The sequence below is a fragment of the Eucyclogobius newberryi genome, unplaced genomic scaffold (assembly GCF_026437365.1).
Source record: "Eucyclogobius newberryi isolate DKJ021-1_F unplaced genomic scaffold, fEucNew1.0.hap1 SCAF_10, whole genome shotgun sequence".
NCBI lineage: Eukaryota > Metazoa > Chordata > Actinopteri > Gobiiformes > Gobiidae > Eucyclogobius > Eucyclogobius newberryi.
In genome coordinates, this window is record NW_027315724.1 from 18,737,673 (window position 1) to 18,763,183 (window position 25,511).

Here is a 25,511-nt window from a genome sequence, read left to right on the forward strand (position 1 = left end):
CTATAAAGGCAGGATATACAAGCCTAATAGTTTTATTTTAATTAACACAAGGAGAAAAACAGTTTCAATGTGTAAACAAAAAGATCATTACAATAAAGTTGACATTTTCTATAGAGTTTCCACTTTTATCCACAAATATCTGCTCTGCTAAACTGTAAAGTACCATTTATATTTACAACATTACAATAAGTATAAATACACAAAATATAGTCTAAATTAGAAAATCATAAAAGCTGCCATTACCAACGATCATTTACTGCAAGTGTTTGACAGACAGATCATAACATTTCCTGGATTTTAAAGTGTTTTTATGGGTGTGAAATATTGATTTAGGTCACTTCATTTTGCCATTTAGTTTATTCTTTTAACCATTTAGTTTATACAGGTTAAATAGTGAGAGAAACCATAAAATAATAGAACCATGGAGAAAACAGTTAACCGCCTTCCCTCCTTCCCTTCCTTCCTTCCTTCCCTTCCTTCCTTCCTTCCCTCCTTCCCTTCCTTCCTTCCTTCCCTCCTTCCTTCCCTGCCTCCCCTCCTTCCTTCCTTCCTTCCCTCCCCTCAATCCCTCCTTCCTTCCTTCCTTCCTTCCCTCCCTCCCCTCAATCCCTCCTTCCTTCCTTCCTTCCTTCCTTCCCTCCCTCCCTCCCTTCCTTCCTTCCTTCCTTCCTTCCTTCCTTCCTTCCTTCCTTCCCTCCCTTCTTCCCTCCCTCCCTGCCCCGTGCCTGTGTGATGGCGCCCTCTGCCGGCCACGCTCCCTCCCTGTCCCGTGCCGGTGTGATAGCGCCCTCTGCCGGCCACGCTCCCTCCCTGCCCCGTGCCTGTATACTGGCGCCCTCTGCCGGCCACGCTCCCTCCCTGTCCCGTGCCGGTGTGATAGCGCCCTCTGCCGGCCACGCTCCCTCCCTGTCCCGTGCCGGTGTGATAGCGCCCTCTGCCGGCCACGCTCCCTCCCTGTCCCGTGCCTGTGTGATGGCGCCCTCTGCCGGCCACGCTTCCTCCCTGTCCCGTGCCGGTGTGATGGCGCCCTCTGCCGGCCACGCTCCACGCCTCGTTGCCGTTGCAGGAAACGTCCAGAGGCGGCGCTGCTGCGGGACTCGCCTCCTCCTCCGCCCGCAGCAGCAGCAGCAGCAGACTGGCCCCTGCCCCGCTGCTCTCTAACAACTAGGAAGAAACTGCGCGCGTGCTATTTAACCGCACCACGGGCCTAAAGACGTGTTTAAAGACCGCCGCGAACGCCGTCCGTCCAAACCGAACCCGGAGCTGTTGGAAACGCCGCATCCCAAAGGTAAAACACGCTGATGCTGCGAACTGATTTTTGCCGTAGCTTTCTGCACGTACACGAGCTGAAATAGTACCCGCGCGGAGGGACACACGCCCCGCTTGAGCCCGAACGTGGAGACGGCGCGTTCAGGTGCGTCAAAAGCCCGGCAGTGATTCACCGAAGTCGGGCTCCCGGGCTCCACCGCCGCCGCGCGTCCACTTCCAGGCCCCGGGACAGCGATGCTAACAGGCTAACGCCACCCACACCGCCACACTATAAATAACGGTAAAGTTGTGACGAGCCCGTGCGGGGGTCGCGTGCGCCGGGGCAGGGTCCGGGCGTAAAGACGGTTCGGTTCGGTTCGTGCGCACGCGGGCATTTGGAAACGCCTGCTCTGGTTCTTGTTGTTGTTGTTGTTGTCATTATTCTTATTATTTGGCTGTGATTAAAACCCGGGGCCATGTTTGTATGGGTTTGTGGACGAATTCACGATTTTTTTCCAAATCTGCAGAAATGAAACGTGTAAATAAAGTGTGATATTCTGGTGTTTGCAGGCGGAGAATGGCCGTCATTGTTTTTAGTATTGCGCAAAGTTGGCACCATCACAAACTGCGAGGGGCGGCGCGCTCCAGCCTGTGGGGGTCAACTCCGCTCCTTCTAGGAATCAGACAGGAAATTAAAAACATCTAAAATAATGGGGGCTTATTTGATAGAAGTAACGTTGTGATTGGTGTCTGGGTGATTTAAAAACAAAACAAAAAAAACGGTATTAATAATTATGATTTTTTTTCTTCTTTAAAAAAAAAATCACGATCTGAAAATGTATATCCATTATTTTCCAGACTTGTATTATTTTTCATTATTTATTTCATTTTTATATAATAATAATTCATAAACGAAATAAAAATGCCTTTCAGTATCGATTTCAAGAACATCATGCCAGCTGGACACGATCTGTTCTCCAAAACAACAGAAGAAACCTGTATTTAGTGTTTTTTGTTGAAGTAAAATGGTCTAATCTTAGTTGCAGCTTTAAAGTCATAATTTTTCAAAAAAGTTTAAAATCTGATCCAAAACCACATCATTTTACAGATGGATTTTTTACAAAACCTAAACATGACAATGTGATTAATTGTGACCGTGGCTCTGAAGCGACTGATTATTAAAAGCTGCCTGTCTATTGGGCGATATTGAGAAAAAGAAAATGATTATCATTATTTTTTTAGAAACCCTCGACAAGACTGTCGATCCATCAAAAGTGACTTAATGCACGTCTTTAAATGTATTGGTTGAGGTTTAATGCGATTTTACACGCAAAAGTGCAGGAATATTACTCCATTTATATTTTTGATGCATTCTTTTTGAGAATTTTGTATTTATTTCATCATAAACAATATTAAAACTCTTCAACTTCCATACAGCTGTCACAATAATGAAAATGTTCTTTCACGCATTCGACTGACCCACATTTAGTTCCGGCTTTAGTTCCTGTGTAGTCCTGGTTTAGATCTACACCAAAAAGTCCTAAAAATACACCCGATATTGTTGATATTGTCTCAAAATGCAGCATCTTTTCCCCGCGTTCTGACAAAAGGAAACATGTTTGGACCGTGTTATTGACCCGTGTTGTGTAAAGCCACTCACTGCGTCCTAACCGTGTGGTTTTGAAGCTGCCATATGTGTTTGAACCTCTTACCTGCGTCACTCAAACTCAAACGGCCGCGCTGCCGGCTGGCCACGCTAACGAGCATTAGCCTGTGCGCGAAAAGACGGATTTAGCCACCTGGTCTCGCCGAGGTGTGTCTGCGTCTGACCCTGAAACGCTCCAAGAACCTGTGATGTGTGTCCTGTCTGTGCTGTTTGTCTCATGGGCAGAGTGAGTCACTTCTGTATTAAAAGGTTAGAAGACTTGTCTGTATGACAGTAAGAGCCTTGTGTAGAGCCGAGACTCCACAGTCAATTTATTTGTAATGAATGTTTTTGATGGAAGACAAAATTATGATGAAATGAAACTTGGAAGTTGAACCAAACTAAACCATGTGTAATCTAGGATTAAACCGAGTCTAGAGGGGTCTAGAGGGGTCTAAAGCGGGGTCTAAAGCGGGGTCTAAAGCGGGGTCTAAAGCGGGGTCTAAAGCGGGGACTAAAGCCGGGACTAAAGCCGGGACTAAAGCGGGGACTAAAGCGGGGACTAAAGCGGGGACTAAAGCGGGGACTAAAGCGGGGACTAAAGCGGGGACTAAAGCGGGGACTAAAGCGGGGACTAAAGCGGGGACTAAAGCGGGGACTAAAGCGGGGACTAAAGCGGGGACTAAAGCCGGGACTAAAGCCGGGACTAAAGCCGGGACTAAAGCCGGACTAAAGCCGGGACTAAAGCCGGGACTAAAGCCGGGACTAAAGCCGGGACTAAAGCCGGGACTAAAGCCGGGACTAAAGCCGGGACTAAAGCCGGGACAAATGCAACTAGGAGACTAAACACTAAAGCGTGACTAAAAATGAAATGTTTTACAGACATTGGAATCAAAATGTCAGAGAATATAAATATGTAATTTTCATCACTAATGCACTTTCTTTGTAAATGTTGTCTCTGTAGAAGCCTTCAGTCCCCATAGCTCAACCTTTATTTGGTCATAAATGTGTTAAAACGAGCTCAAAGTGCCAGTGGACCACTAAAACATCCCTCGGTCGCAGCCCTACTCCGCGCTCGCCCAGAAAGTCCTGCATTCTGGTTTTACTGGTCGGAGTCGAAGCGCGTCACTATCTCTCGCTATCTCTGACAAACTTTGCTCCCAGCCTCGCCCCACGTTGTGTATTTAAGGTGCTTGGGTGGGGCGCGCTGCAGATAAGGGGCTTTTGTGGAGGCGTCAGTGACGGAGCGAGATGCGGCCGAGTCGTAACCGGTCCTCCACCCGTCCCGATGTCACCGTGACGTCCTATCTTGGGATTAAAGGTTTTCCTGAAGGACTCTTGCCTCTGTAGGGTGAGTTTATTGACCTGAATCGAAGCGGTTGGGAAACACATCCTGGTTGTAAGCGCGCAGGGAGTAATAGTGCGCGTAGAGCGGTCGCGGAGGTCAAACGAGAGGCTGAGGCCGAGACCCCCGCTGAGTAAACGTGTAACTGTCGATCATTAACCTGACACACATGATGGTTAACGTGTTGTAACAAAGACGTTTCACGAGCTCTCATCACGGGCGGTCGACTTTTAAAACCAGAAGCGTTTGGAAATATTGGTCAATACTAAAAATATGCAAAATATTGATAACGTCGTGTCAGAGACGTGCGAAATTAGAATATTGAGTGGCTTGTTTGATTGTCAGTAATTAAAACTACTAAAAATTATGAAGAATCAAAGGCATGAAGTGATATTTCTGCCCTTTTTGTGCTTAATTCGATGGTCTATTCGCATTTTGTGCTAGATTTGAATCTCAAACAGACTTTTTTGCACGTTCCTGATGCAATGTGAAAATGTTTGATGGTTGAAATAAAATGAGTAGCATTTAAAGTAGCCATCTGCAATAAAAAAAAAACATAGCTAACGTCATCTAAACTACTAAAGCAAAATTAAGAGCTATTGGAATATTCATGTCTCATCAATTATTAAAATATTTATAATTGTATTAAAAACAAGTATTTAAGTGAGTTAATGTTTTAAGAAGACGCTGTTCCAAAACGCTGTTTCACACTGACCACAAAGATGTAGAATAAAATAAATAAAAATGTTTAATGTTTAATTGTGAACTGAACTGCGCAATTTATGTATTATTAATATTATTAACTTATGTAAAAATCTCGTCTCATCTCATGCAAACTCGTCTTATCCGGACCCTAAAAATGATACATTTTCTCTATTTGGGAACCATTTATACAAGTTCTATTTTTTATCAAATGTACAGTGACGTGGTTTTTAGTTTGAGGGGACTTACGGTAAGCGCGGTAACGTAAGCGTGACGTGTTTCGGCTGTTGTAAATCTTTAATACCGTCTGTAAAAAAGTGACACGTTTATGACCTCATGCTGCATAATCAGGTGTTTTTAGTCCGATTGTAACGATGTCGAAAAGGCTCAATGTGGTTTTAGATGCCCATAAAAACACTCTTTATTTTAAAACTATGGAATATGCAGCAATTTAAGATGAAAGAATAAGCTTTACAAGTGTTATCCTCACTAGTGTGTTCATTATGCTTAAAACATAAATGATGTAGTTGAGTTCATCTATTAATCTAATCTAATCTTGTTAAAAATCCCACCCAGAAACTATTAAATGCTAAACTTATAAAACTAGATGCTCATTTGAAGTATTGAGACTAACTCCCGACTAGTGATTGAACTTATTTTTAATTTTTTTTTTTTACAAGTTTCTTACAAGTATAACGTATAAAATAGAACTAGAAAAATAAAACACAAGATAAAATAAACGCAATAAAAAAGAGACCAGAGTGACAAAAATCTGAATCGTAGAAATGCAACAAAAATAAAGGAAATTTAAGGCATAAACGAAAGTCCCACAAATTTGTCCCATTTCAAATCGAATGTCTTTTTTTTGACGTCAAGTTACAATTTGTGTCCTCAATTTTTCCCATGAGGGCCCTTTTCGCCGCAGCCAGCAGAACGTTCTGGATGTAACCGTTTATTGTGTCCACGGCAGGAGTTTTGAGGCCCGAGTGCATGATCCTGAACTCTAGTGGGACGGTTATGTCTATTATTACCTGCAGTTGTGTGTTTGTTTGTGTGTGTTTGTTTGTTTCACTGTGGTTTCAAACTCGTTATCGAGCCGCTGAGTAGATAATCATGCTCAACTGAAACAAACTGTAATTCAATTGTCAATTGGCTCGCGACAGATGCCAAACTGGTATTGCTTCTGACTGACGTTACGCCCGGAGTGGTAAAACGTCCCGTGGTGTCACGAGTGCTCAGTGCGGTAACGGCGTGGCTCTGATCCTGGTCTGAGCAGCAGATGAAGCAATGTTTGTGTGCTCAAGATGTCACCCAAAACATGAAGCTGCAACACCAGAAAAGCTCTAGTTCAGTTCAGTGTTTAGTTTTTAGTTTAGTTTAGCTCAGTGTTTAATTTAATTTAGTTTAGTTCAGAGTTCAATTTAGTTCAGTTCAGTAGTTTAGTTTAGTCCAGTCCAGCTTAGCTTAGTTTAGCTTATCTTAGAGGTTGCTTTTACCTCCTAATGATTACATCTGTTGTACATTGTGACTTTTAAAAAAATTACGTTATCAACCAAATAAAGGTCTAGATCAAGAAGTTACAAATGAAGTGTATAGTTGATGAATTATACTCTTCTTTTAATCTTTTGGCTGAACAATACCACTGTCTTTGTTATCAAAAGTTAGTTGTGTTTCAGAGTCTGTTTAGTCCAGATAATGATTACAATTGCGTTTATTTTTTATGGTTGACTTTAACAATTGGTCGATTCATCTTTTCCTGTCCAGTACTTTTTTAATTATACATTTTTCTTTGCACAAAAACATCCGCATTGTGGGAAAGACTCATTTCCCCAACTCAACCTGAATCAGAACCGCAAAAGTCTAAAGTAACTGTAGCTGGAGAGGCAGAAGGTCACACGGTCTGATTTTCTGCAATCAGCGGCGCCACTGTTATTGTGCCCTTTAACTTATACGTGGTGGTTACACGGGCTGTAGGGTCGAGACTTGGTGGTTACACGGGCTGTAGGGTCGAGACGTGGTGGTTACACGGGCTGTAGGGTCGATACGTGGTGGTTACACGGGCTGTAGGGTCGAGACGTGGTGGTTACACGGGCTGTAGGGTCGAGACGTGGTGGTTACACGGGCTGTAGGGTCGATACGTGGTGGTTACACGGGCTGTAGGGTCGAGACGTGGTGGTTACACGGGCTGTAGGGTCGATACGTGGTGGTTACACGGGCTGTAGGGTCGAGACGTGGTGGTTACACGGGCTGTAGGGTCGATACGTGGTGGTTACACGGGCTGTAGGGTCGATACGTGGTGGTTACACGGGCTGTAGGGTCGATACGTGGTGGTTACACGGGCTGTAGGGTCGATACGTGGTGGTTACACGGGCTGTAGGGTCGATACGTGGTGGTTACACGGGCTGTAGGGTCGAGACGTGGTGGTTACACGGGCTGTAGGGTCGATACGTGGTGGTTACACGGGCTGTAGGGTCGATACGTGGTGGTTACACGGGCTGTAGGGTCGATACGTGGTGGTTACACGGGCTGTAGGGTCGAGACGTGGTGGTTACACGGGCTGTAGGGTCGAGACGTGGTGGTTACACGGGCTGTAGGGTCGAGACGTGGTGGTTACACGGGCTGTAGGGTCGATACGTGGTGGTTACACGGGCTGTAGGGTCGATACGTGGTGGTTACACGGGCTGTAGGGTCGATACGTGGTGGTTACACGGGCTGTAGGGTCGAGACGTGGTGGTTACACGGGCTGTAGGGTCGATACGTGGTGGTTACACGGGCTGTAGGGTCGAGACGTGGTGGTTACACGGGCTGTAGGGTCGATACGTGGTGGTTACACGGGCTGTAGGGTCGAGACGTGGTGGTTACACGGGCTGTAGGGTCGATACGTGGTGGTTACACGGGCTGTAGGGTTGATACGTGGTGGTTACACGGGCTGTAGGGTCGATACGTGGTGGTTACACGGGCTGTAGGGTCGAGACGTGGTGGTTACACGGGCTGTAGGGTCGAGACGTGGTGGTTACACGGGCTGTAGGGTCGAGACGTGGTGGTTACACGGGCTGTAGGGTCGAGACGTGGTGGTTACACGGGCTGTAGGGTCGATACGTGGTGGTTACACGGGCTGTAGGGTCGAGACGTGGTGGTTACACGGACTGTAGGGTCGAGACGTGGTGGTTACACGGGCTGTAGGGTCGAGACGTGGTGGTTACACGGGCTGTAGGGTCGATACGTGGTGGTTACACGGGCTGTAGGGTCGATACGTGGTGGTTACACGGGCTGTAGGGTCGATACGTGGTGGTTACACGGGCTGTAGGGTCGATACGTGGTGGTTACACGGGCTGTAGGGTCGAGACGTGGTGGTTACACGGGCTGTAGGGTCGAGACGTGGTGGTTACACGGGCTGTAGGGTCGATACGTGGTGGTTACACGGGCTGTAGGGTTGATACGTGGTGGTTACACGGGCTGTAGGGTCGAGACGTGGTGGTTACACGGGCTGTAGGGTCGATACGTGGTGGTTACACGGGCTGTAGGGTCGAGACGTGGTGGTTACACGGGCTGTAGGGTCGATACGTGGTGGTTACACGGGCTGTAGGGTCGATACGTGGTGGTTACACGGGCTGTAGGGTCGAGACGTGGTGGTTACACGGGCTGTAGGGTCGAGACGTGGTGGTTACACGGGCTGTAGGGTCGAGACGTGGTGGTTACACGGGCTGTAGGGTCGAGACGTGGTGGTTACACGGGCTGTAGGGTCGATACGTGGTGGTTACACGGGCTGTAGGGTCGAGACGTGGTGGTTACACGGGCTGTAGGGTCGAGACGTGGTGGTTACACGGGCTGTAGGGTCGAGACGTGGTGGTTACACGGGCTGTAGGGTCGATACGTGGTGGTTACACGGGCTGTAGGGTCGATACGTGGTGGTTACACGGGCTGTAGGGTCGATACGTGGTGGTTACACGGGCTGTAGGGTCGATACGTGGTGGTTACACGGGCTGTAGGGTCGAGACGTGGTGGTTACACGGGCTGTAGGGTCGATACGTGGTGGTTACACGGGCTGTAGGGTCGAGACGTGGTGGTTACACGGGCTGTAGGGTCGATACGTGGTGGTTACACGGGCTGTAGGGTCGATACGTGGTGGTTACACGGGCTGTAGGGTCGAGACGTGGTGGTTACACGGACTGTAGGGTCGAGACGTGGTGGTTACACGGGCTGTAGGGTCGAGACGTGGTGGTTACACGGGCTGTAGGGTCGATACGTGGTGGTTACACGGGCTGTAGGGTCGATACGTGGTGGTTACACGGGCTGTAGGGTCGATACGTGGTGGTTACACGGGCTGTAGGGTCGATACGTGGTGGTTACACGGGCTGTAGGGTCGATACGTGGTGGTTACACGGGCTGTAGGGTCGATACGTGGTGGTTACACGGGCTGTAGGGTCGAGACGTGGTGGTTACACGGGCTGTAGGGTCGATACGTGGTGGTTACACGGGCTGTAGGGTCGAGACGTGGTGGTTACACGGGCTGTAGGGTCGATACGTGGTGGTTACACGGGCTGTAGGGTCGATACGTGGTGGTTACACGGGCTGTAGGGTCGATACGTGGTGGTTACACGGGCTGTAGGGTCGAGACGTGGTGGTTACACGGGCTGTAGGGTCGAGACGTGGTGGTTACACGGGCTGTAGGGTCGAGACGTGGTGGTTACACGGGCTGTAGGGTCGAGACGTGGTGGTTACACGGGCTGTAGGGTCGATACGTGGTGGTTACACGGGCTGTAGGGTCGATACGTGGACAAATAAATAGTGCATTTGATTTTGAATGTTGAGAAGTGGGGGGAAAAAAAATGGGAAAAGGAAATGCTTAAATAACTTGCAATGACCCAAACATATTTAAACGAGGCAATAGTGAGAGCTCAACGTTCTTGATTTTGTCGGTGTAATCCCTCATTCGTCCAGGCGTGTTCCATAGTAGAAAAAGCTTCAGTTGTAGTCATCTGGACTCAGTTTGAAAAATTAGACGTTTCGACTCTCATCCAAGAGTCATTGTCAATAAAAGAATTTAGATCGAGAACTCCGATATTAATACTGTTCTGTGGTAAGACCCGCCCATTGGGAGGAGCCTTCCTGAAGTAGAAAGAGTTGTTTGTTTCAACAGAAACTCCCCCCTTGTATCTACCGAGCCTATTCAGAATCTTAATGGGCTATTAGAAACCTCTTTGTCTTTGTGAGACCCTGGCTCAACCACCCTGAGTACCTGATTAGCATCTGAATGTCCTTTACCTTTCCAGGGGTTCAGAATCCAAGAAAAAGTTCTTGATTTTGTGAAGATTTTTATTTTATATTATTTTTATTTATTTTTTATTTTTATTTTCATCTTGCAGCACTGTCAAATAAGAAGCTACAGAAATAGGGCCAAAAAAAAAACCACGGTCATTTATTGTTGATTGATAAAGTGCCTATTAAAGCTAAAAACTATTCAGATAATTGTTAACTAATTTTGTCATTGTTTTGTCCGAGTCATAAAATTCAATCATTAAATCAAAATGACATGTGCATTCAGCATTTGTTGATGAAAAAACAATTGTCTGTAAATGTCCTCCATCCAAACATTCATTCATTCTTGTCCCGGCAGGTGGACTGGCTGCTGCCCGGTTGTCGCGGTAACGCTTCACCTTCACCATGCCGTTCCCCTTCGGCAAATCGCACAAGTCCCCGGTCGACATCGTGAAGAACCTGAAGGACAGCATGACGATCCTGGAGAAGCACGACATCTCCGACAAGAAGGCGGAGAAGGTGAACAGAAGCTTTCCCTAGGGGGCGCCAGAGATATCAAGGGCCCCCAAGAGCTTTGTATGGTCACTAAAGTAATAAACTGTGCATAGAAATGAATGGAAAATAGGCACTGGAACACAAACAACACAATTACAGTGTATTTGTCTAAAATAAATGCTTGTTGGTGATCATTTTTATTACGTCTATTACTTTTACCATGGCTGCGGTTTTGGACTAGGGGCCCGGCAAGGAAAAGTTTGGGATGCCCAGATTTAGGAGTCGCGATGTCCTCTGCAGGCGACTAAATTAAACGGTTAATGTTCCTTAAATGCTTAGTGGAGTGAAATTCTTTTGCAGACGACACATTTCCCCGATTTTACTACACAGCGCATCAAATACTCTTAAATCCATCCCTTTATTCTGTGTTTTTCTTCGTTTTCTCAAATGCATCACTGTGGAACTTTCCGGTCAAAGCAAGAGACAGAAATGTAGGAGACAGAAGTGCTGAAGCGTGCACCACGTGGCAGTCGGTCAATCGTAGCCAGTTCTCATGTTTTTCTATGTGTTTCTACCTGCTTCTGTGTCCCAGGCGACAGACGACGTGTCCAAAAGCCTGGTGGCGATGAAGGAGATCCTGTACGGGACGAATGAGAAGGAGCCGCAGACCGAGGCCGTGGCACAGCTGGCACAGGAGCTCTACAACAGCGGCCTCCTCAGCACGCTCATCGCAGACCTCCAGCTCATTGACTTTGAGGTGAGGGAACGTGTTTGACCGGAGTTTTAGACCAGAATGTTCAACGCTCAAGGGAATGTGCTGTTTCTGGAACACTCTTTTAAAACTGCTTGGGTAAAGCAACATCTCGAAGCCTAATTACAATTTTGTCACAATACGCACTCTTAGTATCCTTTATATTGCCTTGAAGAGGAAACTTAAGCACTCATCTGCCTCTTCAGAAAGTAATTACTCTAAAAGGAACTTAACTTAAATAACACACACAATTGAAATAAAGAGTAATAATAATAACCCACCTTTCATTTGATCCCACGTGTCCTGTTCCGCTGTAAGGTTCACACCCTTAATTAAATTCTAAATCATACCTGAATTATACTTTTTTTTCACTAGTCTTTAATTCCCATATTTTATTTATTTTATTTATTTCCATCCATCCATTTTCTGCCGCTTTATCCGGGGCCGGGTCGTGGGGGCAGCAGTCTGAGCAGGGACTCCCAGACTTCCTCCTCCCCAGACACTTCCTCTAACTCCTCCGGGGGGATCCCGAGGCGTTCCCAGGCCAGCCGAGAGACATAGTCTCTCCAGCGTGTCCTGGGTCTTCCCCGGGGCCTCTTCCCGGTGGGACATGCCTGAAACACCTCCCGAGAGAGGCGCCCAGGAGGCATCCGGAACAGATGCCCGAGCCACCTCAGCTGGCTCCTCTCGACGTGGAGGAGCAGCGGCTCTACTCCGAGCTCCCCCCGTGTGGTCGAGCTCCTCACCTTATCTCTAAGGGAGCGCCCAGCCACCCGGCGGAGGAAACTCATTTCGACCGCTTGTATCCGCGATCTTGTTCTTTCGGTCACTACCCAAAGCTCATGACCATAGGTGAGGTCAGAACGTAGACCGACCGGTAAATCGAGAGCTTTGCCTTTCGGCTCAGCTCCTTCTTTACCACAACGGTCCGATGCAGCGACTGCATCACTGCAGCCGCTGCACCGATCCGCCTGTCGATCTCACGCTCCATCCTTCCCTCACTCGTGAACAAGACCCTACTTGAACTCCTCCACTTGGGGCAAGGACACCCCACCCACCTGAAGAGGGCAAGCCACCTTTTTCCGGTCGAGAACCATGGCCTCGGATTTGGAGGTGCTGATTCTCATCCCAGCCGCTTCACACTCGGCTGCAAACCGTCCCAGTGCATGTTGCAGGTCCGGGTTTGATGGAGCCATCAGGACAACATCGTCTGCAAACAGCAGAGATGAGATCCTGTGGTCCCCAAACCGGACACCCTCCGACCCCTGACTGCGCCTAGAAATTCTGTCCATAAAAATTATGAACAGAACCGGTGACAAAGGGCAGCCCTGGCGGAGTCCAACATGCACTGGGAACAGGTCTGACTTACTGCCGGCAATGCGAACACAGCTCCTGCTCCGGTCATACAGGGACCGGACAGCCCTGAGCAAAGGGCCCCGGACCCCGTACTCCCGGAGCACCCCCCAAAGGACACCCCGAGGGACACGGTCGAAAGCCTTCTCCAGATCCACAAAGCACATGTGGACTGGTTGGGCAAACTCCCATGAGCCCTCGAGCACCCGATGGAGGGTATAGAGCTGGTCCAGTGTTCCACGACCGGGACGAAAACCACTCTGCTCCTCCTGAATCCGAGGTTATTTATTTAATTTATTTTAATTTATTTTATTTAATATGCATTTCTTTTTTTATTCAAAAAAAACACAATTCTGTACAGACAATTTTATTTAATTTTTTTGTCGAATGGAGCCTTAAAAACTGCAGAAAGCCTTGTCTTTCCACTCTGAATAAACTGACGTTTGTCTTGTGCACTTTTTTCCTGACCATTTTTGTATTCATTTTCCTGTGATTTTGTGTCAGATTGTTTTTTAAAAAATTTACACAAACTGTATCCAATGTGCTGCTCGAGATGGAACAGAAAAGCAACACTGTCAAAGAGGAAGCTACAGAAATAAGGACAAAAAACAACATTTAGACATTTAGTAATTCCTGTGAGACGTGGTTTATCGGGAGCTTTTCCTACATTTATTTCACCTCTTTGCACCCCTACACTGTTTTAATGTCTCTTTATTTAATCATTGGGTTTGGAAATATCGTACTTTGGGTCTTGGCACGATAAACAGGAAACGGCTGATGCCCGCGTGCGCTCTGTGACGTGTAACGTTATCGTCGCTAGACATGCCACAGTTTATCTCGTTTATCAAGTCTGCTATTATCTGTTTATCTGATCTTTGTCATCTTGTTTCCACCTACGGCTGCGTTCTCTCTCGTCCAGTCATCTCGCTCGAGAGCGTTTCATTGGCCAAAGTGAGTCAGGCCACATCGATCCACTCCAAAGCTGACCAGTGGAAATGTAGCTTATATTTAATAAATCATACCATGGATACCTACATTTAATACAGAACTTTCAGCATTAACATATTTTAAATGACTTTAAAGGGCCTCTGTTATTGAACTAAAATGCAGTTAAGATGAATATATTTGGAATTTTGCTTAACAATATAAAAGTCTTATCACAGTATAGCACATTTTTTTGGTTTATAATTCCACTTTCTGGTTGTCATTGATGACATCACACTAGGAAACTACCCAGCAAACACTGGGCAAAATCTCATCAAATGTAACTTTTTAAAAATGTATTTGACAAATAAAGATATATGAGCGCAACTTTATTTATAAAATGAAATTTAGAGGGTCAAAAAGTTGTTTGATTTGTGGAAATTATGCATCAACTTTGACATGGAATGAGTGTCCTTGGTGTGATGTCACTTCCTGTCATTTTCTTCAGATTTTTTAACTTTCTCCACAAATACCTGTTATATTGGCGTAAAACTATAATTTACATGTACAACAGGTATAAATGCACCAAGTAAAGTCAAAATCAGAACATCGTAAAAACTTGTCACACGTCACTTTAAGTTACTTGGCTCGAGTATTAGAAAACGGGATTGAACACAAACTCATGGAGCGATCCGTTTGAGTGGCATTCACAACGACACTAGGCCAGTGTGTGTGTGTGTGTGTGTGTGTGTGTGTGTGCGCGTAAGGCGTGCGTGTGCGTGTGTGTGCGTGTGTGTGCATGGTGCGTGCGCGAGGTGTGGATGTCATGTGGACAAACTGGTCTCGTCCTTGGCGAGCGCGGTGACTCACGGTCGTGTGTTTGAGGCGAGACCGTCGTCTGACACATGAACGACGAGACCAGGGAGTTTTGTGATTATTAATGACACCTATCGAGTATGTATTTGTGAAAACAATGAAAAATCTATGGAAAATGACAGGACTGCGGAATTTACAGAAACTTTTTGACCCTTTAAACATTAATTGAACAAACTAAAGTCACTCTCATATATTTTTAATTGTCAAATAAAAAACTTGTGACATTAGATGGTCATTTCCTACGGGAAGTGAAAATTATAAACCTAAAAATGATGCTATTCTGTGATGACATTTTTATAATTTCGAGCTAAATTTTAAATATATCCATTTTAAATGCATTTTAGTTCAATGAGTCGTCCAAAGGGTGCACTTTAAGTAAGCGTAATAAGCATAATACTGTAATAATATCTGGATGGGACATTGATGGTGGCGACAGCCTCGTTCACACAAATGTCTGTGACTCAAGCGCTTTTTTGGATCTGATTTGAAGCACTTTTGCTCTCGCCGCTGACTGAGCGAGGGCCCGAGGGCTCTCAGCCTGGAGTCAATGAGCACCGCCCGCCTGCGCAGAGAGAGTGACTCACATTTTAAAGGATATTGTAAAACCGTTAGAGGGAACAGTGTCGGATTTAAAATAAAATGTAAACTATATTTGCACAAATGTTTCACAGCGCTTGGAAACGCACAGAAACATTCTATCAAACAGCTCAATGACAAATGAGTGAAGAGTTAAAGTGCCTATGACAGGCTTTTTACAATGTTCTAATTTTGACTTTATCTGGTGTAGTTATAGCTTTTGTACATAGAAATTATAGTATTACACCAATCGAGCTGGTATTTGTGGAGAAAACGTTGAAAAATCTGTAGAATATGACAGGAATTTGACTCATTCCAGTCAAAGTTTATGCAGAATTTACACAAGGAAACAACTTTTTGGACCCTTTTAAACATTAATTCAACAAAATCAATTACAAAGAGGAAGTGAAATTGCAAAAGTTTTTCTTTTTTTAGTAAAATTTAAAATATATTTCTCTTAACTGTATTTTAGTTCATTGAGTCGTCCGACCTGTAGGGGGCACTTTAACTGTGATTGCAGCAGGACGTTAGACACAGTAACTGCATAAATGATATGATGGTTGTTAGGAATGGCATCCGGTGTAAACGTTGACCTGATATTTTACACTTTTACCACTGTAATGTTTTATATTGTCTAACTTAAACAGACTGTAATATGTCAAGTCAGAGAGTCAACGCAAACTCGACGAAACAAATGGGAAAGATTGTGTGTATTATCACAAGGAAATATTACCGTAGCAACCCTAGAAACATGCAGCCAAAGGTTAGCGACAAAACTAAACGGCGTGTCGGGCAAACGCTGATTTTGCGCTTGATAAGCAGCATTATTTTTAGATTGTGTCCTCGCCGCAATCTGAAAAGGGCATCAGCGTTTAATGTTGGACAAGGAAGTTGTGAAGCAGCGTTTTTGTTGTCTACGCGTGTTAACCCCGCCGTGTACGTACAGTAACCCCGCCGTGTACGTACAGTAACCCCGCCGTGTACGTACAGTAACCCCGCCGTGTACGTACAGTAACCCCGCCGTGTACGTACAGTAACCCCGCCGTGTACGTACAGTAACCCCGCCGTGTACGTACAGTAACCCCGCCGTGTAATGAATGCTGTGTGTTTCTTCTCGTCTCCAGGGGAAGAAAGACGTGGCGCAGATTTTCAACAACATCCTGCGGCGTCAGATCGGCACGCGCACGCCCACAGTGGAGTATCTCTGCACACAACAGAACATCCTCTTCATGCTGCTCAAAGGGTACGTGTCACACCAGGGGCTTTAATCGGCGAATCGCACAACGGCCGCGGTTATTTCCCTGTTTATTTATCGTACTTTTGCAAGTTTGGGAAGAAAAGGTGAAAAATGTGAAAAATAAATACAATTAAATATCTGCATTTTAGTCCAAAGTTGATCAAATCTTTCAGGCATAAAATGTTAATTCTTAACCCATTTTTATTAAGAATGATTCAAGCTTTGTAACTACTTAAGTATTTGTTCATTATTTGCTCTTCTTCATGCTTTATTAAGGCTAATTAAGATGTAATTAATAAAGTGCTTCCAGGGATTCTTGTTCATTAGTTTACCAGTTCATATCTCAGTTTTATCTCAAACATTTCTGCCCCGGGACGTTTATGTCACGTGAACTCAAACCAAATCACAAATGTGCCGTTTCTGTCCGGCGCAGGTACGAGTCCCCGGAGATCGCCCTGAACTGCGGCATCATGCTGCGCGAGTGCATCCGGCACGAGCCCCTGGCCAAAATCACACTGTTGTCGGAGCAGTTCTACGACTTCTTCAGATACGTCGAGATGTCCACGTTCGACATCGCCTCCGACGCGTTCGCCACGTTCAAAGTGAGTCGGGTTAATACGACACGTTTGACAGTGCTCCCCCTTCAGCCCACGTGAGAGTATTACAGTACAAAACACTGGAGAGAATATATAAAGTACACGTTTTACTGCAAGCAACTGATTCTCCTGCAAAAATGTTGATTCATCATTTATTTTTTATCAGATTCTTGTCGTTTACATGTCATTTGCACGTTTATTTAATTTCAGACATTTTCAAGGCAAAGATGAGGTTCTTTAAAAGTAGGAGGACTTTCAATGCATTTAAATGTAACACATATCGGTATCGGATCGATATAGCGATACTTTTTACGTGGTATTTCTGATTTTGTGCTGCCATATTGTTCCATTTACATTTTGATTAGTTAAGAAATAATATTGTAAGAACGAATAGCGCTCATGGTGGTGGATTCGGGCTCTAATTGAAAATGTGTTTGTTTGTTGTAGGACCTCCTCACGAGACACAAACTGCTGAGCGCGGAGTTTCTGGAGCAGCACTACGACAGGGTGAGAACAGCTCCTTTTCTGTTTGCTGTAGGGATTAAAAATGAACCTGTAAATGACTGTCACGCATAACACAACAACAACAGTCTGAAATATGGAAAATCATATTCAGCACGTTACGGTTCTGATACCGCTGTGCGTTGTCAAAAATCACATATTTATCAGAATAGGAATGTCAAGAGTATTCAGGGCACAATATAATTGGAAATGATATTTGTGACGATTATAGAAGTAAAATGATGTTTTGTTTAGTTCAATCTGTGGTCCATGAAATAGACTTAAATGTAAATAAAGTTGTTTATCGGGCCGTTTTAGCCATATTTTACTTTATTTTGCCTTTCTGTAAGTCTAACAGGGACATGTCAGACCACGGGAAAGACAGTTAAAGATTTCACTGTTTGGTCACAGTCGCCATAATCTCAACAATCAAATAATGAATGAAAAGGAGCAAAAGGAAGAGCAATCCTTAATCCAGAAAAATCTAATGAACACCTATTTTTTTATATATTTTTCTTTTATCTTATTTAATTTAATTTTATCCTATTTTTTATTTTTCTTAATTATTATTATTAATTCATTTAAAAAAAAAATTTTACATGTTGTTTTTATTTTATTCATAACATTTAAAATACATTATCATTGACATACAGTTAAACAAATAATGAATGAAAAGGAGCAAAAAGAAGAGCGATCTTATGTTATCTGTCTTTTTTTGCCACTTGTACTTGACACTGATATTTTAAAACACATTAAAATTGTTAATTTTAATGTGTTAAGACATTAACACATTGTTAAGACATTGTGACGTCCCAGTATCAGAATAGCAATATTTTGAGGCCACATTTTGGACATTTGTATCAGTGCTTCTCATAAAGTGCAGCTCTTCCCGATCGGCAGTGACAAAAGTGTCTCTCTAAAGTTGCGCAGGCTGCATATTAAGTCTTCTGTTCATTTTATTACATCTAATCACAGTTAATTAAACAACGGCGCCTCCAAATCCCTGAGTGTCTGCCCTCTGCGTTTATTATTCAGACGTTTGTTTTGGCTCGTGACACGATGATAATACGGTGTGGGTTTGTTTGACTGGCGAGCTCGTCCTCTTTCATAACACGCTGTATTGTGCAATCCGTGGATATAATGCACGGCCGCGGCTCGACAGCGAGACGAGTGCGAAGGCTAACGTCGCTGTAATAAGCTAACGTCGCTGTAATAAGCTAACGTCGCTGTAATAAGCAAGCTAACGTCGCTGTAATAAGCTAACGTCGCTGTAATAAGCTAACGTCGCTGTAATAAGCTAACGTCGCTGTAATAAGCTAACGTCGCTGTAATAAGCTAACGTCGCTGTAATAAGCTAACGTCGCTGTAATAACGTGAGGAAAGCCGAAAAGTGTGGGAAAAAATGTGTAAATTGAAACAAGAAGTCGATTTCATGTTGTTTACAGCAGACCAAAGTGCTTCGCTGAATAATAAATGGTGAAACCTGCAAATGCAGTGCAGGAGCGTTAAGACAAATACAAACGCAATGGGTCAAAATACAGCTCAACTTGTGTTAAAAGCCAAAGGGAAGAAATGTGTCTTAAAAGCAGATTTAAAAGACTCTGACGCTCTGATATGCAAGGCCCATCACCTCGAACACCTATTTTATATTATTTCATTTTAATTTATCTTATTTTTAATAAATTATATATTTTTTCTTATTATTATTATTATTATTATTATAATTTAATTTTACATGTTATTTTTACTTTTATTTTATATTTTTTATTTCATTCATTCATTTTTTTTATTTAATTAAATTTTACATTCAATTTTATTTTTTTCATAACATTTAACATACATTATCAGTGACAAACAAATAATGAGGAAAAGGAGCAAAGAGAAGAGCGATCTCATCTGCCCTTTGTTCCACTTGTACTTTACACTGATGCTTTAAAACACATTCAAATAAACATTTGCAGTACAAAATTACACTGCAAACATATTTCCAGTCTTTTCTCTCAACAGCCTAATTTTCTTTTTCATACTTATTACGATGTTGTCTTTCTTAAATGCAGTTATTGTCTGTTCCTTTTAGATTATAGTACTTTGAATGTTTACGATACATTTTTGAGATTACTTCGGTCAGCAATAAACATTTAGTACTTTAATTACATTTTCTACTGTCTAGAAAAAGCTCTCTGGTCTCAGCCTCCAAAATAACCAAGAAAACGACAAAATCAAAGCTTCAAAACGTTACAATTCAGATTTTATGACCTTATTTTGAAATGCCTTGTTCCGACTTCACAAACTATAAAGATATAATGTACTTTTTTGCAAATTATACCATTAAATCTTATTTTAGGAACCCGCATTGATTTAAATCTAAAATCCGTCTCATTTTAATTGTTGTAATTTCCTTGCTCCATGACATCAGAAGCACATTTACGAGGTTTATTAGAATTATGACTGTTTGAATAATTTCAATCCAAAACTAGTGCTTTTAAAAGAATCAAGTTTATATTAAGTCATTTATAATCCAAATTAATTGCTTTTTAATAATGTTTCTATGTTTTTCTCTGTTGACAGTTTTTCAGCGACTACGAGAAGTTGCTCCACTCTGAAAACTACGTGACGAAAAGGCAGTCTCTGAAGGTAAGGAGCTATTTAAAGACCGGGTCTGTGGAGGGTCGCGTTGCACCCGAGCCCCCACCGCCACGTCACCGCCCTCTAGTGGCGCCAGCGAGAACGTCACCGATGACTCATGCTAAAGTGTGTGCGCACCATCGCTTTTAAATGACGCACACAACGCAATAGACGCACAAAACCGCAAAAATTTCAATGTGAGTGCGATGTATGCTAAGACGAGCCAGGCCGGGTTACAGGTCAGATCTGCGGAGCGGCGAGCCTGCCCACAGTAAGAATTTTTGTTTTTTGAGGTGTTTTTTGGACAATAAAGCACCTGTAATTGAATAAACGCCAGCAATTTTGACGTCCCCATGAGGAAAAGCAGGAGCGAAACGTGTTCTCAAATGCAGTATGTGATTTATGTTAAAGTGAAGACTCCTGAATGTGAATGAATTGCTTCATTTAAGTGCAATTAGCAGAACAAACGAACAATGACGTGCGCAAACGGCTCCGTCTTTTTGGGTGCAAATGAGTGGCATTATGTGAATGTTACTCTTTTGTTTGAGCACCTGTTTCTGTTCATCTTTATGTTTTGGACCCAGCTCACTTCATCCTCTTTAGTTCTTAACCGTTCCTTTGACATTAACCCGTTACGTTTAGGGACGGTTGTTCCTGAAACGCCGGATGAAAAAATGAACCCAATTCAAGCTGTTCCTGAACTCTTTAGAGCACAAACAAAGGTCTGGACTCTTTGTGAAGCTGAGACTCTGTAGTTTTGTGTCCTGATGTCGGATTTACTCCGATCATGAGTAGAAACGAGCTCTGCACCGAGGAAAATCAGATTTACAATTCCGTCTTGATTTTCTATGTTAAATAAATGAATGAGTGAAGCTGGAGTCTGGAGGATGGTCTGATTCACGCTCGTTTGAGCTTTTGTTGGGTTTTGACAATTCTCTTTTAATTGTTGAAGGTAAATTGACTAAAAATGAGTTGAAAAATGTCCAGGCGGAATCCATATAACAGTCCTATTCATTTTTATTAGTTTTATTTGACCCTGATTCTTCCCAGAATGATAGATTTGACTGGAAATAAGTGAGTTACAGCTTTATTTATAAGATAGTGGGAAAGGTCTCAGGGTTAATGAGGATTTGAACATTACCATGGGTTTATTCTGCGTCAGACGGCTGATAATCTACAATAGAACTCTCAATAAACCAGGCAGAGGCGCTCGATGTAAACCTGTGTCAAACGTAAACCGTACAGTTCGTCCATGAAGCTGAAACTCGACCCACTGCTGCCGTTCTCCCCCGTTTCACATGTGTGTTTTCCTGTCTGTCGTGTCCAGTTGCTGGGCGAGCTGCTCCTCGACCGACACAACTTCACCATCATGACCAAGTACATCAGCAAATCCGACAACCTCAAGCTTATGATGAACCTGCTGCGGGACAAGAGCCGCAACATCCAGTTCGAGGCGTTCCACGTTTTTAAGGTGCGGCTCCGGCTCCCCGAACGTTTCCTTTTCTTTTATATTAAACGCATTATTCAAAATGTATTCGTGAGGCAAAAGGTATAAACGCAAAGAAGAACGAGATAAAATGTCTGCAGATCTGCACTCACGTGGGTTTGAATACCAAATGTCTCTATTAGAGGTGGTAAGATGATTGAAATACAGATATTTTTAATGTTGTTATTGAATATTAAGTGTAGTTTATGATTGGAGGAAGAAATACTGTAAAAACAAAAGGTGATTAATAATGAAAAAGTGTGTTGTGGACATCCAAATAAGAGAATTACTGTATTGTCCGCATTATAAGTCGCACCAGCCAAAAAATGCATAATAGAGAAGAAAAAAGTCGCACTGGAGGATAAGTCACATTTTTTTGATACATATTTTTGATCAAATCCAAGACCAAGAACCGACATTTTATCTTGAAATGCAATTTAAAATAATAACAGATGAGAGAACATGGTGAATAGGTGTATGTATGCTAACGCTAACACCTTCAGCTACATGACGCACAGACAGAACTGTGGTAAGTGTCTGGTATGTTAACGTAACATATTAACAGTTATTCAGATAACTATAGCATAAAGAACATGCTAACAAGTTTACCAAAGCATCAGTTTTACCCCAAATCACTAAATCCAATGAATTCTTCTTCCTCTGAGTCACTTCTAAACAAGAGCGCCCTCTTAAAATTTGTGTTAAAATTGTGAATAATATCACATAAGTCGCTCTGGAGTATAAGTCGCACCCCGGCCAAACTATGAAAAAAGTGATATTGCAGCCACTTTTATAGGTCTTTATAAATTCTTTTTACACTTTACACTGATATTTGAACCTGAACAAATACATTTCAAGACATGTTTAACCACATTTATATCTGAAAATGAATACATTTTTGCCCACTCCGAGTCGCTACCTTCAAACAAAGCTCTCGGGCCAGAAAATCTTTATTTAAAAAAAGGAAGAAAATTAACATCCAAGACTTGATAATCAAGAATAAACGTGAGTCTAAATGTGGGCCGAGCAGAGAATGAACCAACGTCTACAATTCTGCTAAAACTGATTTTATTCTCATTGTTTTGCGGAAAAACTAAGTAATGAAGCGAGTACAGTATATTAACAAAATATACAGAATTGTGACCAGTTTTCTTGTCGGTTTTAGGTGTTTGTGGCCAACCCCAACAAGACGCAGCCGATCCTGGACATCCTGCTGAAGAACCAGACGAAGCTGATCGAGTTCCTGTCCAAATTTCAGAACGACCGAACGGAAGACGAGCAATTCAACGACGAAAAGACTTACCTGGTCAAACAGATCCGGGACCTCAAACGGCCTCCGCCCCAAGAGACTTGAGCCTGGACCCGGACCGGGGACGGCCAGGGACTACACGGACCCTAAAGCGCCTCGTCCTGGCTTTCGGGCTTCGTCCCGGCTAAAACTATAGCGACAAAACCTCCCCCGACTCCACCATTTTGGAAACGCCAGCTCCGCCACTCTGTTCTGGATCCTTATTTTACCGTTGTGCAACTGTTTGAAACCTTTAAAATAGATGATGATGCTGCTGCTGCTTACTCGTACACCCCGAAACACGCCGGGTGAACCGGAACACGCCGGAACAACGTCAGGTCAAGGGTTTGCCAATTAAAAGAGTAAAAAACAAGTTTACACCAGACATCCAGGGCCGTGTCAAAGTCTTACATCACACAAGAGGCTATGAATGAATACAAATGTAAAGGCATAAAGAGGGAATTGAAACAGCTAAAAATGCACCTCTGCACACACTGTTGGTAAGTAAAAATTGGGGCCAAAACTAAAAAGAATCAAAGGTAAAAAGTCCAAAAAACTGAATATTTGAAGTTGTGACTGAAGGTTACAATCACCGTCAATATCACACAATGTTAGACTTATTTTAAACGAATAAAGGTGATCTGGATCCCACTGAAGCCCATTTTTGTGTTCATAGCCTCTTTCAGGACACATTTTATGCAAGTTTTATTTCTTATTTCGTTGAAGGTTGTCTTCTCTGAGCCTCACACAAACGCTGTTCAAAATGTCCCAGATTTGTGAACTCGACACACGAATGTCAAGTCCATTCATCCACGCTCTTTCTGTCATCAAATCGCGTTCGTTACAACCGCGTGCTTTAACTCGCATGTCTTGGAAACACTGAATCCTGACGGGGGAAACGCCTTACGATGCGTTCATTTTAGTTCTTTAAAAGGAGATTCCAAAATGAATGTTTGAAAGCTAATAACGGTACAAATAATGCATAAAATGTGTCCTTTTACCCACTTACACAAAGCAGCAGTTGACGCAGCGCTGCATGAACGCGCGTGCACAAATTGTCGGGTAAAACGTGGCGTTGAGAAGTGAATAATTAGTGTGTTGGTGGCATGTTGAGAATGGCCTTTGCTGCAGCGAAATGTCCACCAAGGCCTTCACCTGCTGCGCGTCTTTGGGCCGGTCGAAGTGATTTATGGGGGGAAATCTCTCACCTGCGCGGTCAGAGAAAATGAGCATTTTGCGACTAACGATTGTGTAAAAAAAAAGCCAGAGGTTTGAGAAGGCCAAAGCTAAAGATGCGCCGTGTAAATGTTTCGGTGGATGTTGTTTCCTCGCCTAGAATGTTCCACAATATGAAATTAAACTTGTCTTATCGCCATGGAGACGAGCGATTGACGTCACAGGGTGTCGGCCTCGCCACCAGAAAAGTTACACGGTGCATCTTTAAGTCTAAACCATGAAAACCCAACGGTAAAAAATGTAATTAGGATTTAAATCTGGCAAATTTTGGGGGCTGACGCTTTATTTTTCCCATACTTTTTTATTTAGTTTTTCTTAATAAAATAGTCTTATTTTTCATTTCGTAAACATAAACAAGATGACGTACCTTTAAGTCTTAACTCTAACCCCAGGAATTGACTTTGAAAAATCTTATTTCATTCCTCCAAAGTCTGAATTCTTCTCCAAAAAGGTGCAAATCAACTGGACCGCTCGATCAAAAACACCCAGCATCATCATCATTATCATTATTATTACAATTTTCTCTTTTTGAACTTGCCAGAATTAGTTTTTTTAAATAGTCATTTTGGGACAGGGTTAACGTGTACATATGCCTTTTCTGCTTGATTTTACATTGACTTCTTATTATTACCACCACCTGCATCACATTTTTGGTTTATTTTTGTTCATTGTTCATTTTGTTCACACTTTTTAGCCGCAAAGATGTTAATTTTATTGTTCATATTCTGCTGAAAAAGGTTACTGGCTGGTGGCGTTGTTTCTTGTACATAACTTAAAAGGGGCATAAGAGGCCGGCGCACATTTAGCTATAACTATTAACAATTGTACAGCAAAGGAATGTCCTGCGATTAGCTCTGAACCGGTTAATCCTAATTTGACTGATTTTTCTTCTTTCTTTTTTTTCTGGTGACTTTTTGAGTGTGAAGTTGGGGACTTGAGACGAAACTAAAGCATTTATAGAATTCCAGTGCAATTACAAGTGCAATGCTTTGTGGGCGGCTGAGTTCCAAATGCACGTCCTAGTGTCACATCTGGGACTCTTTGGTGAGACTGGTGCTGATGCTGCGACCCTCGTCCGTCTGCTCTGCATGAGGCTGCACTGACGACCTTGTAATGGAAGAGTTTCTTTTGCTCCAGTATTTGATTATATTTACATGACTGATGTCTAACCGTGTGGCCTGATGCGAAGGCTTCAGCACAGAGCAGAGTGTGATGCTTTCTGAAGTGTCAAAGGTCTGGGCCCTGCAATTCAAAGAAATAAAAACATTTGGAATAATACCACGTGTGTTGTCTGTCTCGCTCGGGTGCAGATGGTGTTTTAAAGGTTCTCAGATGAATAAAGGGGCTTTGTTCTGAAGCCCCATGTGC

At 43.4% G+C, this 25,511-nt stretch overlaps 1 protein-coding gene across 2 annotated transcripts; it reads left to right on the forward strand.

Moving 5' to 3' along the window:
• The first annotated feature begins 1,160 nt into the window (after positions 1–1,160).
• On the forward strand, positions 1,161–25,421 carry cab39 (calcium binding protein 39). Of its 2 annotated transcripts, none has more exons than XM_072461976.1 (9): positions 1,161–1,288; positions 10,558–10,718; positions 11,287–11,451; positions 16,299–16,417; positions 16,845–17,013; positions 17,455–17,514; positions 20,077–20,142; positions 21,461–21,604; positions 22,785–25,421. In XM_072461976.1, the coding sequence occupies exons 2-9, from the start codon at positions 10,605–10,607 to the stop codon at positions 22,971–22,973; spliced, it is 1,026 nt and encodes a 341-aa protein (XP_072318077.1). In that variant the 5' UTR covers positions 1,161–1,288; positions 10,558–10,604; the 3' UTR covers positions 22,974–25,421. The 2 variants fall into 2 exon arrangements, with proteins under 2 accessions (XP_072318077.1, XP_072318078.1); XM_072461977.1 differs by lacking the exon at positions 1,161–1,288 and adding an exon at positions 4,225–4,244.
• Positions 25,422–25,511: the final 90 nt, after the last annotated feature.